This window comes from Tauraco erythrolophus, chromosome 19 (assembly GCF_009769465.1).
Source record: "Tauraco erythrolophus isolate bTauEry1 chromosome 19, bTauEry1.pri, whole genome shotgun sequence".
NCBI lineage: Eukaryota > Metazoa > Chordata > Aves > Musophagiformes > Musophagidae > Tauraco > Tauraco erythrolophus.
In genome coordinates, this window is record NC_141483.1 from 12,677,883 (window position 1) to 12,694,508 (window position 16,626).

Below are 16,626 nucleotides of genomic sequence, written 5' to 3' on the forward strand. Positions count from 1 at the left end.
CCCTGTGCAGCAGCTCGTGCAGCGCCCACCCTCTTGCAGTCAACTCTGCACCCTTGCTCCAAACACACAGTCTACAGCTTCAAAATAATTCTTTTTTTTTTTAATAACACAACCACTCTCTGTATATTGTAAGAGTATTAATTTTTATGTATCTTTAAATGTTTGTATAAAACATCTACAAAATCCAGGAATCTTTATCCATAAATTTTACCCAAAAGTACTTAAAATATTAACAAAAGTAGTTCTCTTTACATCAACGTTTTTAAATCAAGCTATTCCATAATTTAGAAAACCAAGGGTTATTCATAATCACCGCAAGTAAAACAAGAAATGCCAGTGACAGGCCTTTAGCAAGACACTGGGAATATGGTTCTCCTGAAAAAAAAAAAGGAAAAAATAGTATAAGCATATGAGAGATAAATTTTAGCTTAAACAACCACCCAAAGGATACAGATTAAAGTATATGCATAATCTGAATAAAATAATGCAGCACAAAACAAGGAAGTAAGATGCTTCATACTCTTAAAACTCCATACTTTTTGTAACTTTAGTCCCTGAAATTGTGCAGATGATAAACAGGGGCAGTTGCCTTTGTCCATGCAGCTCCCAGAACACAGTCCAAGTGCCTTGATGCCCTTTGAAATGCCAGACGTTTAATCTACAGAGTCTCCCAAGAAACATAACCCAGCACAGAGGAAATGTAAAAATTAATTCTCTTACCAATATGGCAAATTTTTACTGGAATTAATGTGGGCTGACTGAACAACACACAGTGGCAAAGTGAGAAACGAAGTCTCCCTCCACCCTTCAGGGCAATGACACACACTGACAATGCGACAGTGAGTGAAAAACAAACTCTTTCTGCCAAACAGGCATTCACAAAACGTCAATATTATCCACACAGTACTCCTAGGAATTTTGTCTTCCACTAAGTTAATTAACAAATTAATGAATTATCAAGGAAAAAATGAAATAGACTTTTTGGACCACGCTTTCTGAAAGAGAAATTTTAATCACCTGCTACAAAGCATTCTTTCAGACTAAACTACAACACATCTAATTATGTTTCAAAGAAATACAGCCAGTTCATGACATCCCACACTGGTTATTATTTTTACCTGTGTAAAACCGTGTCAATGGATAAAAAAGTTGTGGCCAGCACACATCATTTCGATTGCAGTCAAATTCTGTATAATTAATCTGAAATCTGGGGAAGAAAAGAAAAACACAGAAAAAAAACAACAAAAAAAACCCACAACCAGGTTTATTAACTACAGAACCAGTAGTACCAGTACCAGAACACCAGCATAAGTGTTACAAACAGAGCAAAAAGGTGTCCAGATTACAGGAAAAAAACAAAACTAAACCACAAGCTTCTCGTTATTCTCTTACAACTTTTTCTCTAACAGGAAGAGGAGCCTCCCCTCTACTCCATTCCTGCCATTTCTGGTCAGATGTTCCTTTTTGCAATGAACATTATCCGACAACGGGCAGTTTGGGAGCCTCACACAGCACTCATCCACTCAAGTGAACAACACAGCAGCTTTTCTGCTAAAACCAAAAGACACCTTCGCAGGGTAACTTACAACCCTTCGTGTTCTTCGTGCTCCTGGGGAAGGCTGGCACTAACAGAATTGTTACTCAATAAATCTTTGAGCCAGGCCTTCTTACTCCGTGCTCCACCAGACCCAAGTAACCTTTTGATCAATGCTATTCACATCACATCTGCTTAAAAGAACATGAGGTATCGATGTTTTTACAAAAATTACCTTGTCATTGGAGCGGGTGGCTGAGCTGGCACTTTAATAAACTGGACAGAAGCAGTGATGGGAAGAAAGCTGGCACTGTTTTCACAGATAAGCCCGCACTGGAATTGCCATACGACTGTTGAGTAACTGTAAGAACACACGTAACTATTATTTGAGGGCTGTAAACGGCAACTTAGAGCCTAAACATAACCATGAAAGGACAAAATGCGCAGCATTTAGGAGGCAGTTGATGATCTCTGAATTTTCAACATCATGCAGGGAGAGAACTTACAAAGTAAGGTAGAACAGAATCCCATTTATTTAATTGGGATTGACCTGGAAAAAATAAATTGTTTGCAAAAAGTGAAAATTCCCTGTTTCAGGAAAGAATAAAGCATTTACCACAGGTCTCAAGAAGAGCTCTACATGGAAGTAAGCCAGGACACAAGACCATGTCGTCATTTCCACTACGTGACAAGAAATTAAAACATTCTTCTGATGGAATGCCCTCTGTATGCCTGCTACTGGCAGCATCACAGATTTTACTTAATATTTCAGTGAAGTAGAAAGATCATCTACTGTTAAGCATTAATATTTTTTTATTATTCTATTAATTTCAGAAGGAGAAAGGCAAACCTGGTTGTGATCAAAGAAATATGGGCTGCAAATACAAATAAAAGGCATGTAAAAAATCAGAAATAACAAAATAATATTTTTGTTTGTAAAATTTAAACTGCATAGTTAGGCAACCAAGTCCCAAAATGAAACATTTATTTGCCAGACAGCCAGAGACACGAAACCCTACCTGATCTGCACAGCAAGAATCTCTTGCTGGGGAATCCCTCGTACTGCACCCACATCAGCAAAGATGATGCGAATATTCAGATTTGCAGGAATATCTGGACAAATGCCTTTTAAGTTTCCACTGCTCGTATTCGTGTCAGAATTAAATGGATCAAGACCTATGGAGGAGAAGAGAGTTATTTAAATCATAGTATCATTTGGGTTGGAAAGGATCTCCAAAGATCACCTAGGGCAAGCCCCCTACAATGAGCAGGGCTGTCTTCAACGATATCAGGTTGCTCAAAGCCCCACCCAGTGAAATACCAGTAACTGTCACAGAGGAACATGGAAAAACATGTTTTCTCTCTATAAAATTCATATAAAGAAAAGGAGTAGTTTTTCAACAAAGAAATAAAATACCAAGTCATATGTGTACAGGCTGACAATCAAATACCTGTTAGTGCAGTATCTGTACGTGCATTGAGGGATTGTGTACACAGGCATTTGAAATTACGTTTTGGTCTTGTTTCGAGATGCTTTATTCATCGAACGGGCATATTTAGACTATAAACAACAACCCAAACCTCACTTACGTATAATTTCCACCCAGTCATTCAGATTACTGTAACTTGAATTGCCCCTTTTTCCAACGTGAGTGGCTCGTATTAATGAATTCAACTTCTCAGTTACGTTTCCTCTGCAAAATAAGAATGTAAGATTACACTAAAAGTTAATCTGTACTGTCTACCACTCTGGGTGGTAACATTACTATATCATAAGGTCAGTTTCCTCTGAGAGATATTATCACTCAACAAAACCAAAACTTGAGCTACTGAACTATCTGTTGAAGGGAAGAAATAGCAAAGCGTTCCATCCCAGCATAATCCTCACTTGAATACAGGGAGATCTGAGTGAAACCATAGCTACGATTTCCCTTTTTTAAAAAAGTGAGACTAGCAACCACAGAAAGCTGAAATGCACACACAAACATTTAAAAAGAATGTAACAGCGCTGGCAGTAGGCACTTGTAGAGAATCATGTAACAAGCAACAAGCGGGATGCAGGGAAAAACAATTCAACCTACGTATCTCACCTTAAAAGGCTGCAATCTTCATCAAAACCAACTTCTAGAGTGCATCCAGAGAGCGAATCCAATCCGAATAAAACTGGTGTAGGGGTTGCCGACGTACATAAACCTCTGCCAGCTATGAAATTCAAACATATTACTTGAGCTTTCTTATATCAACCTGTTGATCTCTAGCTTTCAATTTTGTGCAAAACTGTCTAACATTAGAATGCAAAACACCAAGTAGTACAGTTCAAATCTAGATACAAGTCCATTCAACTTAAATTTTCCAAGAATGCATTAGAGGCTTACTCCACGCAGTTTGAATAAAGGCTATGGAATAATCTAGAAAAGCAAAGTTTGGAAGACATTGTTAAATAAAATATGTAATAAAAAAAGGCATTTTAGCATTAACTACAGTTGAAGTTGTAAACTCACAAGCCAGTACCTGGCTGCCAAATGTTTAGACTTCCAAAAGTATCAGAAGCATTCATATTTGCAGTTCTCACTGGTTTTCCAACTTGATAACCTAAACAGAGAAGGGTGAATCGTGAACACTGTGTAAGAGTCTATAAGCATTGGCATTGTTTTAATAATAGATGTCGTCGATCTTGAAGTAAAGGAACAGACATTTCCATTACAGTAGGAATGCACTCACTTTGAATAATCAATGTCTGTACAACAAAAACCTAAGAACCAATTACTGCTATTACAATTGGCAGTGCATTAAGACAGGAAGGCGGAGGCTTTATAGCAACAAAGAAGTATGAGAGAGATATAAAATTGATAATAACATGTACAGTACAAAATTTTTTTCTTTTCACTTTTAAGAGGCAAAATAAAGTATTAATACCTGGATTCTCCAACAGTTCTGCTGCATTAGTACTCCTTAAACTTATAAATTTGGCTGTGAATCTCTGTGTCAGTATTTCTGGTAAAAGAAAAAAAATATTACTTTACTTTTAAATAAGTAATTTAGCAAAAAGTATGCTGCAAATTAGCAAAAACTATGCTCTATGTAGGATACAAACTTCCATCCTTCCTTAGTAACAGAAGATTCAAAATAATACAAATAATGGAAGTCAGCCCCGTAAATTTTCTTTTCAGAGTCCAGGGGAAATTCTTTTTAAGAAGTATTAGTAAATAAGAGACTCTATCACAGAATTTCCATGCTGAAGAAAAAAAAAAAAAATCAGAAATCATAAAAGAAATTGCATGATACCTCCATCACATAAACTTCCAAGGAAGACTGTGACATTTATTCGCTCTATGTTCTCGTCTTTCCAAATGAACGTATAATGCTCTGCAAAAGTTACATTTTGACATGGGACCTCAGCAGTATGAAGACTCTCTGGAAGAAGGAAAAAAAGGCCATCATGAAAAGCATTGCTAATTAGAAACCTATGTTAACTATAGCTGAAAAAGAACGCGTTATATTATCCATATTTTCATAATTTATTTTACTGTTTAAGTCCTATCTTATTAGGACAGTGCAACAGTACAATCCCTAAGCTTATCAGTATTTTAAAATCAGCAGCTTCAGGTCCTTTTGTAGCTAAACCTCTCCTGAAGAGCCCAGCAATGAACTTTACATCACCAGCTGATGCACTTCTCTCGACTCCAGACTGCCTACTTTCATCTCATCCCTCCCAAGGAGCCACCACTGCCCAGAAAAACACATTAGCTTGGATTCCAGTAGTTTCATTTGTGCTGCATTACCCTCCTGCTGACTGGGAACCACTGCTCTACATCAAATAACTGCTTTGTTGGCTGGAAGAGGCCCTTAAAAAGGCACAAGAGCTTACAAAACAGAGACACGAACGTCTGCTTACAGTCTGCCCATCCCACTCACATCTTCATCCTGGAAATTTTTTTAAAGCGTTCTTTACAGCTTTATTTTTATTTATCTTTCTTCCCAAAAATTACTTTTAATGTGAGGTAAGGAACTCGATTTCTTGACCAATTTTAAATGAAGTTGGGGTAAATTAAATACTTTCTGCTTTGCAGTAAGCCAAACAATTCACTTTTTGAGCATTAAATCTGATCCCTCCTAAGAACTGCAGCAGGTAAACATTTTAGGCATCAAAATCATCTGTTTCTTGCATGATCCAGGTTAGGTAAGAAATACATTTATTAAATGGAAGAGACATACCACCTTCAGTGATGAATTTGCCCATGTCAGTGATGGTCCTATAGACAACATTTTGTTGGAGGAAGTCTGAGAATAAAAAACAAACACTGCAGTAATCCTAACTAATAAGAGAGACAGACATACTGTTTTCACATCCAAGGTGCAATCTCTGTTGTCATGAAAATGGAGCAGAAAATTATTTACAAAACTAATTTCAGTGAAGGACCAAACGGTTTATGTATTTGGAGAGCATAACTAGTTATCTCTGGGCCTTACAAAAGGTAATACAGATGAACAAAATTAGACAACTACATAGTGTAAAATAAATGATCTTCGTGCTGGTAATCGTATTATCTCAAAACCCAGAAGGACACTTCATAAGAATATGTCTTTGTAATGCAGAAAGTAATCACTTTTCACTAATTCTAAAATGATGACACTGCACCCTCTTGACAGAAAAAGGGTCCTGCAATAGCCTGAAAATAGGAAGTGGGAGAGATGCTCTCTTCTGTTGTGTGTAGCCATAACCAGTACGAGTGACCAGAAACAGATAAATGAGAAATAAAGGCAAATCCCACTATTTCTTACAGCCCAAATTTTGAGAGAGAGTGGAACACTTGCTGGAAGGTCATGAGAAACAGGAACAGAACACCTCCAAATGCTGAACTACAGCCACCAGACAACAAAGCTATTATATGTAGCTGCCATGTCGACAGCCCTAGGGTTTGTTCTGTTCTAGCAGCTCAGAGAAAGATAAACCACGTTTCCACCAGGGTTTATGCAACATACCTCCAGTACCACTGTTTATCTTCACATCGTGGGGCAGTCCTTCCTTGTAAGATGCTAGATTGCTAAGGCATTTGACATCAAAGTTCTGGAGATATGCTACAGGGGCATTTCCAACACACTGTCCAGCCATGGACTGCTGCAGGTAGTTCAACAGAAATAAGTATGTTGGACCCTTTTCTAGCTCCTTGTTTTTCATTTTAAGACTATTTGTTAGCGAAATGCTCCAAGTATGTACTACAGCCACACGACACTTTGACAAACAAGTAATGGATGTTATCAAAATACCTCAATCTGTAGCAAGAGAGAGGTTAAAATTTAAAAAGTGTAACTATCAAAATAGTTTCAATGTACAATATGGCTTCATCGCAATTTGCCAAAATAATTATAAGCAACAAGTCTCTGTAAAATGCAAAAGGAACTTGAAAAAACTACAACTAGATGACTAACACTCAACGTGAAAAGCAACTACAGTGCTCAGTAATGCAGCAGGCAAACCAAAAAATACAGAAATATAAGCCAAACTATCAATTGAGATGCCAAGCTTGCACTCTTGAAATAATTAAACCGCCATTTTGGGCGATGGGCAGGGGGATCAGGAAGGATAATGTTTGCTTTTAATAATGATTCTGTGCCTTTTTTTGTTGTTGTTGAAAAATTTATTCCACCATTTCACAATAGCAAGTTGCAGAATCTGGTTACAAAGCCACAAGGAGTGTGATATATGGAGAGTATCAAACAAATCAAGAGGAACCATAAGTTCCTAAACATGAAGTGATTACCTGGGGAATGGTAAAATACTCATTATCTTCTGTCATAATCGGATCTCCTTGTCTGTAACCAGTGAAAAGTTTCCCAGGAGAAGTCTGTAAAGGGATCTTAAAAGGAGGAACTCCAGGTGTAGAACTGTAAACAAGTTTAAAAATTAAACAATTATCTGCTCTCTACCTCACACAAATAATTATACATTTGCTTTCATATCCTATGCTCTCATATAGCACCAATGACATTTCTCCATTTGCACTTAAAGTTCATGTTCCAAAATTCCAAATTCAAAATAATTTTAATTATAGAAACAGTAGCAGGCCCAATGCATGTGTTGAGAAAATAAATATTCTTAAGACTTACGTAGAGCCATGATAAAAGTAGCCAAGAAATGGTGTATTATTAAGAGAAGACTGTACACAAAGGAAGGGAAACCAATCAGGGGTATATTCCATTGACTGAGAAGAGCACAGCTGATCAAAAGGTGGGTTTACATCCCCACCAAACACTCCAGTGAAACATGATTCATTGAATAACTGCTTCAAGTCTGGTGTACATTCCTGAAAGTGAACAGAAAGGTCACTTTTTAGCACAGTAATTGCATTACCATAGGTAATACCTGTAATACTTACAGGCAAATCAAACCAATCTTGTAGAGAGAGGTCATGTTTACTATCAGAAATGCTAGAAAATCCAAACAAGCCCTCTAGTCTCATCTAATCTGAAGCACTCAGTACCTCTCTCCCCACTCCCAGACAACAGAAAGAGCCTCGAAGTTCTGAAAACACTTAATCAAAGTTGAATACGAAATGAGTACCGGATCACAGCAACAACGAACATCACAAGCTCCAGCTGTCAAATCACAAGGACAAGAGCCCAATGGCTGAAACACCTGATTTGGGATGATAGTTGCATTTTCTGCAAAATAATTTAAAAAAAAAAAAAAAGAGAAAATCAGATTAAATGGTCTGGAATCCAAATAAATAGACCATGTGCATTGCAGTTTATTTTGACTGTGTACAAACCTTTTTTTAAATTCCATTAATGATTATTCATTATCTTTTACTGCTGCCCAAATATCAATTTTTATTTTTTGACATACAAAGGAAAAGAACAGCCAAAATGTCGTTTCTTCTTCAGCTTATCTAAATGCTTACCTGACACATTTCCTATAAAGGAAGAGTTGGCATATATTTCAGCTTGAATCCAGAGATGTGCCAACATCACTGAATCCCGGCAAGCTAAAACCTGAAGCGTTTCAAGCACGCAGAGAGATGTTGTGCAGCAGTCAGTGGCATTGGGCAAACACAACTGCAGATTTCTAGTCGAGCTTATAGTCACTTTGGAAGTGTTCTGAAAAAATGCAAAATAAAGTTTGACAGCTTTGGTGGCTTGTATTAAACTACTCTTATTTATACCACTCACCAGCTTCTGAAAGAGGAGCTTCAGTACCACTGTGTTTTGTCAATGCAATGATATTCTTCCTCTATAAAATCAGACAGTTGTTGAGAGTGGAATGACAAAGAGATGCTACTGAGATATGCAAATACAGTGAGGATATGAACTGTACACAGAACTTTAAGGCACGCAGACAGATTAAGTTACCTCAGAAATCACATGAACAATTCTAAAGAAAAGAACAAATATCGAAAGGTGAATTTCAGTTTTTACAGCTACCTTCGGTTGAAAACCAGACTGACTGCAGAGTTAATAAACCCCCTAAGGAAGTATGTATAACATAACACTGAACTCAAGTCTAATAAACGTAGATGTTCCAGAAGTCATGCTGTATAAAACCTTTACTTTTTCATTTCTATTAGCTCCTTCCACCAGATCTGAAACAGTCCCAAATGCTACAGCCAGTCAGGAAGCACAGGCGATTCTGGAGACGAGGAGGACAGCAAGGAACCAGTGTCAAAGCTGCACCTCAGCAAACTCCAGGAAGGGCATCCACACAAAAGGATACATCAAGGAAAAAAGGCAAGGGCAAGACATTCAAACTGAGTTGTTAGTACATTAACATTTTGCTAGTATTTCATTAGCCCTTACTAGATGACAGTTCAATCCTTCCTGTTTTGAAGAATCAGTATTTTACCTACCATACCAGGTGTCACATTCAAATTCCAATCACCAGCTCTTTTACTTCCGCTGCAATTTGCAAGTTGCAATTTTCCTATATAAAAATAAAAATTAAAAAAGTATTCCACTGTCATTGAGAAAAGACCGGAAAATTAGAAGTACATTTAAACTCCTCTTGTGCCTTCAAGCAGGCATACCCTCGGGCCCAGCTGACAAGGAGTCAAAAGAGGACTAAGGGCTTAATCAGTAGAAGTCTTCTGGAGTTCCTATTTCAGTAACAATTAAAGCACTAAATATGAAGCACATTACTGTTTCTCCTGTAATTTTAGTGGCAAAAAAAATATTCAGAATTCAAACATATTTATTTGGGGGAAAAAAAAAAAAAAAGTGAAATGTTCTTACCTGTCTCTTCATCTACAGAATTTAAAAATATAGAAAAATTAACTCCTGAAGAATTTCCAAGAAAAAACGAATTTACCCTGGGCCCTGACATATGGATAAATGACGGCTGAAAGACTGAAAAAAAAAAAGAGAAAGAAACAAGTCTTAACACACACTAAACAAGGTCACATCTGTAAGAAGCATTTATGTCTCACACTTGGGTAGACTCTTACCTTCCTGTACTTTTAAGTTGTCACAAATAGCACAAAAACACCTCACCATGCCTAGTACAGGACTGAATTTAGTCTCGCAACGCGCTAGAGCTGCGGTTCACCATCGTTTCCTACACCTCAGGTCTGCGTTTGTCAAGACACGCAGCAAACAGGTGGTGGTGGAACATCAGGGCAGGGGCTGCAGCGCTTACTGGCCCATGCAGACACCGCACGGGTCAGGGAACAACATATTCAGCGTTCCTTGCTGACTCCACTTCACACTTTCTCATTTCTTGCAGCCATGAAGGTATGAGGGGTGCGCCATGACCCCTAATCCAGTAATTACAGACCACTGCCCTACGCGTGTGGATGCGGTTTCAAGTTTAGGGCTCCAAGCTGGCAGTTTCACCACAATTTCCCAAACAGACTTTACCAACGTTGAGAGGCAGCTCCACGTTCCCCCCCGGCTCTCCACCAGCACCACGCAGCAGCCATTGTTAGTCAGTCAGGGACCCCCCCTTCCCCGCACCCCCTCCCCTCAACAGCCCCCTCCTCGCCCCCCGGAGGCCGCCTTTCTCCGCAGCCCCTGACGCTCTCCACCCACCGGGGTCCCAAGCCCGCTGCCCGGGGCAGGGTGCCGCCAGCAGCAGCAACGCCCCCCCGACGAAAGCAACTGCCGTGGCGCCTAAGGAGGGCCGCTGCCGCCCGCCCGCCATCTTGCAGCGCCGGCGCGGCGCCATGGCAACGGGAAGGGGCGGGAAGGACGTGAGGGCGGCAGGCAGGAGCCACCGGCGGCCCCGCCGCCGCGGACCGACCCCGGGGCTGCCTCACGGCCCCCTTCTCACGGCAGGCACCGCACCGCCGAAGGCGGCATCAACAGGCCAGCCCGGACGAGTCCGCCCCTCATCTTCTCCCCGAGCTCCGCACACGCGGTAGCTCACTCTTAAAAATATCTGTTATTACAGCAGTATCCAGCCGTATTTAGAAAAGGTTTTATTACGAACGGTTTATACAAAGTCATTATAAATACAGCCTTCCGAGAAAATGGCCTCTGGCAACCAAACGAGCCAGTAAATACTGGCACCGACTACAGCTATTAAGTGACAAAAACCTGACACAAGCATCCAGACATGACATAAATTCCTGTATATGCCTTGGGGGAAAAAAAATTACCTTTTTCTACAGAGGAAACAATTACTCCGTGCATTCCTTTCATAACATCAGTTACTAGCACCACGTAAAACCACCAAATTATACAGTCACCTTTTAAAAATTAGATTATTTTTTTGTTTAAACCAAAGCCGCGTTCAGAAGCATGCAGCATACCTTCATGTTCTGACATAAAAACCACCCATCTTCCTTCTTGACAAACGCCAGACATAAAACCACATACTAAAAAAAAAGTATGCCTGCTGTCACATTACATAGAATCGTATTTTTTGTTTTCCAGTTTCAAAACAGAACCTTGAAAACTAACCAGCTAGTTTACACATATTGAAGTTATTTTAAACCAAGGGGAGGCCTTTTTAATCAATGAATGAAGAGAGTCAATTGAAAAATAAATACCATAAAGACAGTACAGTCAAAGGAATATGAATACACATAAGCACACATGCAGAGGAATTAGCATCTTTAAAAAAAACAGTGGATTCTAAGCCACCTTGAAAACATTGGCTCATTTATTTTGAAATTGATGCTGTTTCAGTCCAAAAATTGCTAGCTAAAGCTGGCAAGAAGTCAAAGTCCCTGAATACCATAGTGCTACAGTTCTGGTCCTACGCACTAGAAATTGTCATTCTTACCTTTACACTCACATATAAAAAGAATCAGAGCTTTCTTGTCTTTGAAAATAACTTGCAAGTGTAAAACTTTGCAGTGGCCAGAATACCTTCTGCTCCATAAGGTCTGTCTCTTAAAAGGCTGTAACTTCTGGAATCAAGAATTAGTATTTAAAACACCACAGGACACATGGTAATACAGTGATTTGTTACTTAAAGGGCTGTGTAGAAAACACTCAATTTAAGTATTTATCCCTCAAGAAACAAGAAGTAACATTGCATACGGTTGTCTTTCATATCCAATTAAAAGTGCCATCAATTTCCTGCATATATTCCTTTTCATGGAATTACTGGAGGAGGTAGTTACATAATGTTGTTACACAGCTAACTTTAATTTCTTCTTCTTAGCTTTCATGACAGGTGGCAACGATATTTTGAAAGCAGTCCTGAAACAACATAGAAAAGGAACTGTCAAACACACTGAACATATTTCCACACCCACCCCTGAAAAAAGACAAAGAAACACTTACTCGCATGTACTACAAATAGGACTGAAGTTGCAGAATACTGGAAAATAAAAAGAATTGGCTTTCACTAAAACAGCTCATTTAAATGTAAACAAAAAAAAAAAACAGACAAACATTTATAAACTTACTTGACAAGCACACAGAGCACACGTAACCAATTTCAATAAGATTTCGATGACAGAAGCATGCAGCTCGGTAGTCCACATGAATAGGAGGAGGAAGGACGAGCTGTGATCTTTGCTCTTGATCAGGGAGAAATACCCACTGCATGAATACAGAAAAAAATATTTTGCAAATTGGAATAGTATGGCTCTTATTACCTTTTCAATGAAGTCAGTAAGATTTCACATCTGACACAGGAAAAACACCAGTGTTTTTTAAAGGACTTACCAACAAATACTGCAGAAGGGATGGCATGTGGGGCACTTTCAAATATATGCCACCCGTAATGTCACAAGCCTGGAAAGCAGAGAGCATGATCAGATTGTTACATTTTATGAGATTAACAGAATATTTGAAATACCCACGTACTGCACACAGCCTGCATGTTAGAACTGTCAGATTCACTGAACATCTTTCCACACTCACTCTTGAAACAAAGGAGAGATGAGAGCTTTAGAATACGTCAAACTATCTAGCATCAAGTATCTATGAATAAACGTAAAAAGCAAATGAGAATAGGAAGTCTGTACCTGCTGTAGAAGGCCTGAATCAGAGTCCAAGACACAGGCATCAATCAAAACACTCTGCAAGAAAAGCGATGAAACGCATGAAAAACCAATTCAGCGAGGATCAGTGTAGCCTCATCAGTGTTAGTCACGACCTGTTTCCACTACAAGCTCACTCCACATACAAACACACATGCTTTTACAGCTGCAGGACCACCACAGCCATAGGGAAGCTCTTTCACTTGATCGGAACATAATCATAAGAGAAATTAAAAATTTTGTTACTTTTGTTAATTTAGTACTTTTTAATTTGTATAAAAAAACCGCCTGCTTCACCTGTTTCTGTGCTGCGAAGATCACGTTCATGAAATTCATATATTGCAATGCACTGTCTTCTGCTGCTTTTATGACCTAAATGAAATGATTCAAACTTGTTAGCCTGCATAATATCACTGGATTTCCAGACTAAAAGAGAAATGACAGCAGAAGTTCTTACCAAAATCCTTGATTTCATTTCTTGGTTGGCTAAGTATTAAAAAGAAAAAGAAATGCATAAGCACATTGTTTCTATTGCCTGTAGATTTAATTTAATCCCTTTAGATTTAATTTAATCCCTTTTAATTCTTTAGCATTTAACACCTCAGTTAGACATCTAGCATCCAAGATGTTAGATCTAACATCTCAGTTAAAATATATATATGAAACTGTTCTACAATCCCAGTGATGAGCATCTGTGGACTGATTCAGACTTGTTACGAAAGCAGGCTCATTTCATTTATTGTCCAAAAGCAGTTAGATGTTGATCAGGAAAGATCAAAGCTGCTTATTACCAACTCACTAGTTGAAACATGTATCTCAAGCCATGTGGTATTTCTCATTATTAAAGTAACCCGAAACATATAGCTGATTCTTGTCCAATATGCTCCTTTCCAAACTATTTGCACAAATAGTACTTCTCCTGATCAGAGAAACAAGAGGAAGACCAAAACTGAGTAAGAAATTCAACTATCATCACAGCTCTGCAGGTGATCCCTTTGGAAGAAGATTGGTGTGTTTTGTGACTTTCAGTGAGTTCCTCTCAACCTCTGGTTGTTCTATAGAGATTCCAGTTTCAGTTTTACTTGTTTCACTAGGATTCAACAGAAAATCAGAATAAGAATGGGGTCTAATCATCAAGTCCTTTACTGCTAATCATCACCCAGAGCTAGTTTAAACTGGGCAGCTTCAACTGATGGGGATAAACCTGTATCTATTATTGTTAATTTGAGAAATGGAGGTATGTAGAAATATATGCCTATTTGTATGTACATATGCATTTATATCTGTTGTTCTAATTCAAATATTTATGTAAGTACTCAAAACAGGAGAAGAGGCATTACCTTTCACTTCTTTGCTCATCTTGTTGATATCTACATTACCTGACATTAAGGAATCTACATTCTATCCTTGGAAATAACTCCAGTATCCATACCACATATTCACCACCTTAGCCAACACACATTTTAATAAGCATGACCCACAGTTACTAGGCAAGTGTTTCAGTTTTGAGTATTATTACAGAACAGGAATAGTAAAACTTGATAAGAAACAGTCTTAAAAATACATAAAGGCTTTCAAGATCCTTTCAAGATCAAAAGGATACAACAAAGTGCTTTAGCAAGTGATCCTGCTAACAGAGTTTCTGTTTGCTGGCCCCTCATGTCAGCTGCAATACAAGAAAAGTTGCAAAAGTTACTTTTATATATAAACAGTTGCTGAACCTGACCATACCCAATACTAAAAGTTTTATCTTTGACAAATAGTATTAATGCAGAGGCCTGAAATGTCAAGCATAATAAACTCATCTACTTTAAACATATTTAAATTCACGTGGTCAAAACAAGGAAGTTCCTACAACTCCTTGAGAGTTCAAGTGTTTTGCAGTTCTGCATATTAAGCCTAGAATTTTCTTTCCCTTACTTTTTGTCATGAGGTCTTTAATCTCTTCTGCAATCGCATCATTTATTGCTGTTAACAATTCATATTTTCCATCTTTGCTGCCAGAGCAATTAGATTCCATGGAACTACCACCATCTCCAAAGAGATCTCCAAGAGCCCAACGCTTCCCAGGATACAAGAAACGGCTGAAACAGGAAAAAAAACAAATTATTCATGTTTTGTCTTTAACCTTGTAAGAAAAAAAATGCCATAAACTAATCAGCTGTAGAGAGCAATACTCTGAAGTATAATTTCAAATACTTTTAATACTTTAGAAATTAAAGAGACTACATAAGGCAGGCAGTCTTCAAACCCAGAAGGGAGTAAAACCCACATTCACCTCCCCCCTTTCAAGATACCTCTTAAGAGAATTGGCAAATAAATGCCATGCCTGCGCTTAGGGGTAGATCCTGAGACTCATGAACATCTAGGGAAAAATATCCACTAAATGGGAAATTTCTCCCACTTGCATTGTACTGCTCACCACATCTCTATCATCCTCTCTCCTTCCATATAGTTTTAAGTAAAATGCTGCTTAAACCTCCCTTCAGTCTTACAGGCCTTTTTGTTGCTTTCTGTAAGGCACTAAGATTATTTCTTTCCTACACTGTTTTAGTTAATTTGTGGGTCTAAGACAACGATATATTATGCATTTTAAACCTGATTTCACTTATATACTTCAATCCAAGGCGAAAATCAGGAGGCAGATATAGGAAAGCACACTTTAAACCCTCACACCGTTAAGAAGCAACTACACCTTTCTTGCGTGTGACTTGCTATTACAGCAAGCCTGTTGGTGCGATTCATAAATAGGTGCGAATTTCCCAGTACCATCGCTGCATCAATGCATTTTGATAGGGTGAACTGCTGGGGAGAAAAAAAAAAAAAAAAAAGAAGAAAGTAGATGTAGCACAATAACATTTACAGTTAAGTAATTTAGAAGAAATATCTCAACTGCAGTTAAAAGAATTTGAAGATGCAGAAAGAGCGTCTTTTCTTAACAGGAAGCATATAGAAAAGAGCTCTAATATCCATCATATCCACGTTAACATAGTCCATAGATTAAAGACTAATCCCATTTGTTGGCTACTTAGTAAGATTTTTTTAAAAAAACCTACTTCCCTCGGAAATCACCACCAGCACCCCCACAGCCAGCAGACGCACCTCGGCTTCTCCCAGCGCCTTCTTCCCCCACCAGATCGGGTTGGTGTCGATGACGATGACCAGCAGGCTCAGCTCGTCCTCTGCAAAAGCGGCAACACGGCACCGTCAGGCGCTCCGCGCCAACGGCCGAGCAGCAGCGGGGCTCGCCCGGGCCCGCCGGCAGCTCAGCGGGGCCGGAGTCGGGCCGAGCCCCCGGCGGGAACGCGGGGGACCCGCCGGCCACGCGGCACGGGGGGGCACGAGGGGGCGCGGAGCGTCACGGGGGGGCATGGAGGGGCACGGGGCGGCACGGAGGGGCGCAGGCTGCCCGCGGGGCTCCGTTCCGGAGGCGGAGGGGCGATAACGCCGTGGCGCAGAGCCCCGCTCTCGGCCTCCGTTCTGCCGCCTCCCGAAGGAACCCGGAGGCGCCGCGGCGCGGCCCGACTCGGCCCGGAGCGCCGAGGCACGCTGAGCCCCCCGGCTGCTCCCGCGCCCCGCCGCCTCACCCGCGCTCATAGCGCCCATCAGCGCCGCCAGCTGCGCCCGGAGATGACGCCGACGCGCGGTGTGACGTCATGCGGG

General features: G+C 39.7%; 2 protein-coding genes across 4 annotated transcripts; both read right to left on the minus strand.

The window, feature by feature from the left end:
* Positions 1-262: 262 nt before the first annotated feature.
* TCTN2 (tectonic family member 2) lies at positions 263-10,598 on the minus strand. Its single transcript, XM_086623547.1, has 18 exons — positions 10,556-10,598; positions 9,761-9,874; positions 9,379-9,452; positions 8,437-8,632; positions 8,097-8,197; positions 7,643-7,839; positions 7,297-7,420; positions 6,518-6,653; positions 5,750-5,815; positions 4,820-4,948; positions 4,451-4,528; positions 4,046-4,126; positions 3,625-3,736; positions 3,125-3,228; positions 2,554-2,710; positions 1,770-1,895; positions 1,119-1,207; positions 263-375 (listed from the first exon to the last, which is right to left on the minus strand). The coding sequence occupies exons 2-18, from the start codon at positions 9,849-9,851 to the stop codon at positions 263-265; spliced, it is 1,974 nt and encodes a 657-aa protein (XP_086479673.1). The 5' UTR covers positions 9,852-9,874; positions 10,556-10,598.
* A 755-nt stretch (positions 10,599-11,353) lies between these two features.
* GTF2H3 (general transcription factor IIH subunit 3) lies at positions 11,354-16,574 on the minus strand. Of its 3 annotated transcripts, none has more exons than XM_086623337.1 (13): positions 16,551-16,574; positions 16,066-16,145; positions 15,659-15,765; positions 14,884-15,047; positions 14,567-14,629; positions 14,304-14,333; positions 13,421-13,449; positions 13,261-13,335; positions 12,949-13,002; positions 12,647-12,715; positions 12,385-12,520; positions 12,260-12,296; positions 11,354-12,175 (listed from the first exon to the last, which is right to left on the minus strand). In XM_086623337.1, the coding sequence occupies exons 1-13, from the start codon at positions 16,567-16,569 to the stop codon at positions 12,106-12,108; spliced, it is 933 nt and encodes a 310-aa protein (XP_086479463.1). In that variant the 5' UTR covers positions 16,570-16,574; the 3' UTR covers positions 11,354-12,105. The 3 variants fall into 3 exon arrangements, with proteins under 3 accessions (XP_086479463.1, XP_086479464.1, XP_086479465.1); XM_086623338.1 differs by having other exon boundaries at positions 14,304-14,342; XM_086623339.1 differs by lacking the exons at positions 14,304-14,333; positions 14,567-14,629.
* Positions 16,575-16,626: the final 52 nt, after the last annotated feature.

Bases quoted from the DNA above. Each gene is read 5' to 3' on its own strand.
- GTF2H3 (XM_086623338.1), bottom strand. The intron at 13,003-13,260 runs GTGAAGCAGGCG...CTTTTCTTGCAG, and splicing joins TCTTCGCAGCACAGAAACAG to AGTGTTTTGATTGATGCCTG. The intron at 12,521-12,646 runs GTAAGTCCTTTA...GTATTCATGCAG, and splicing joins CCCTTCTGCAGTATTTGTTG to TGGGTATTTCTCCCTGATCA.
- TCTN2 (XM_086623547.1), bottom strand. From the start codon at position 9,851: ATGTCAGGGCCCAGGGTAAATTCGTTTTTTCTTGGAAATTCTTCAGGA. The intron at 9,453-9,760 runs GTAAGAACATTT...ATTTTTATATAG, and splicing joins TTCTGTAGATGAAGAGACAG to GAAAATTGCAACTTGCAAAT. The intron at 1,896-2,553 runs GTAGGGTTTCGT...GTGTTCTTACAG, and splicing joins ATTCTTGCTGTGCAGATCAG to TTACTCAACAGTCGTATGGC.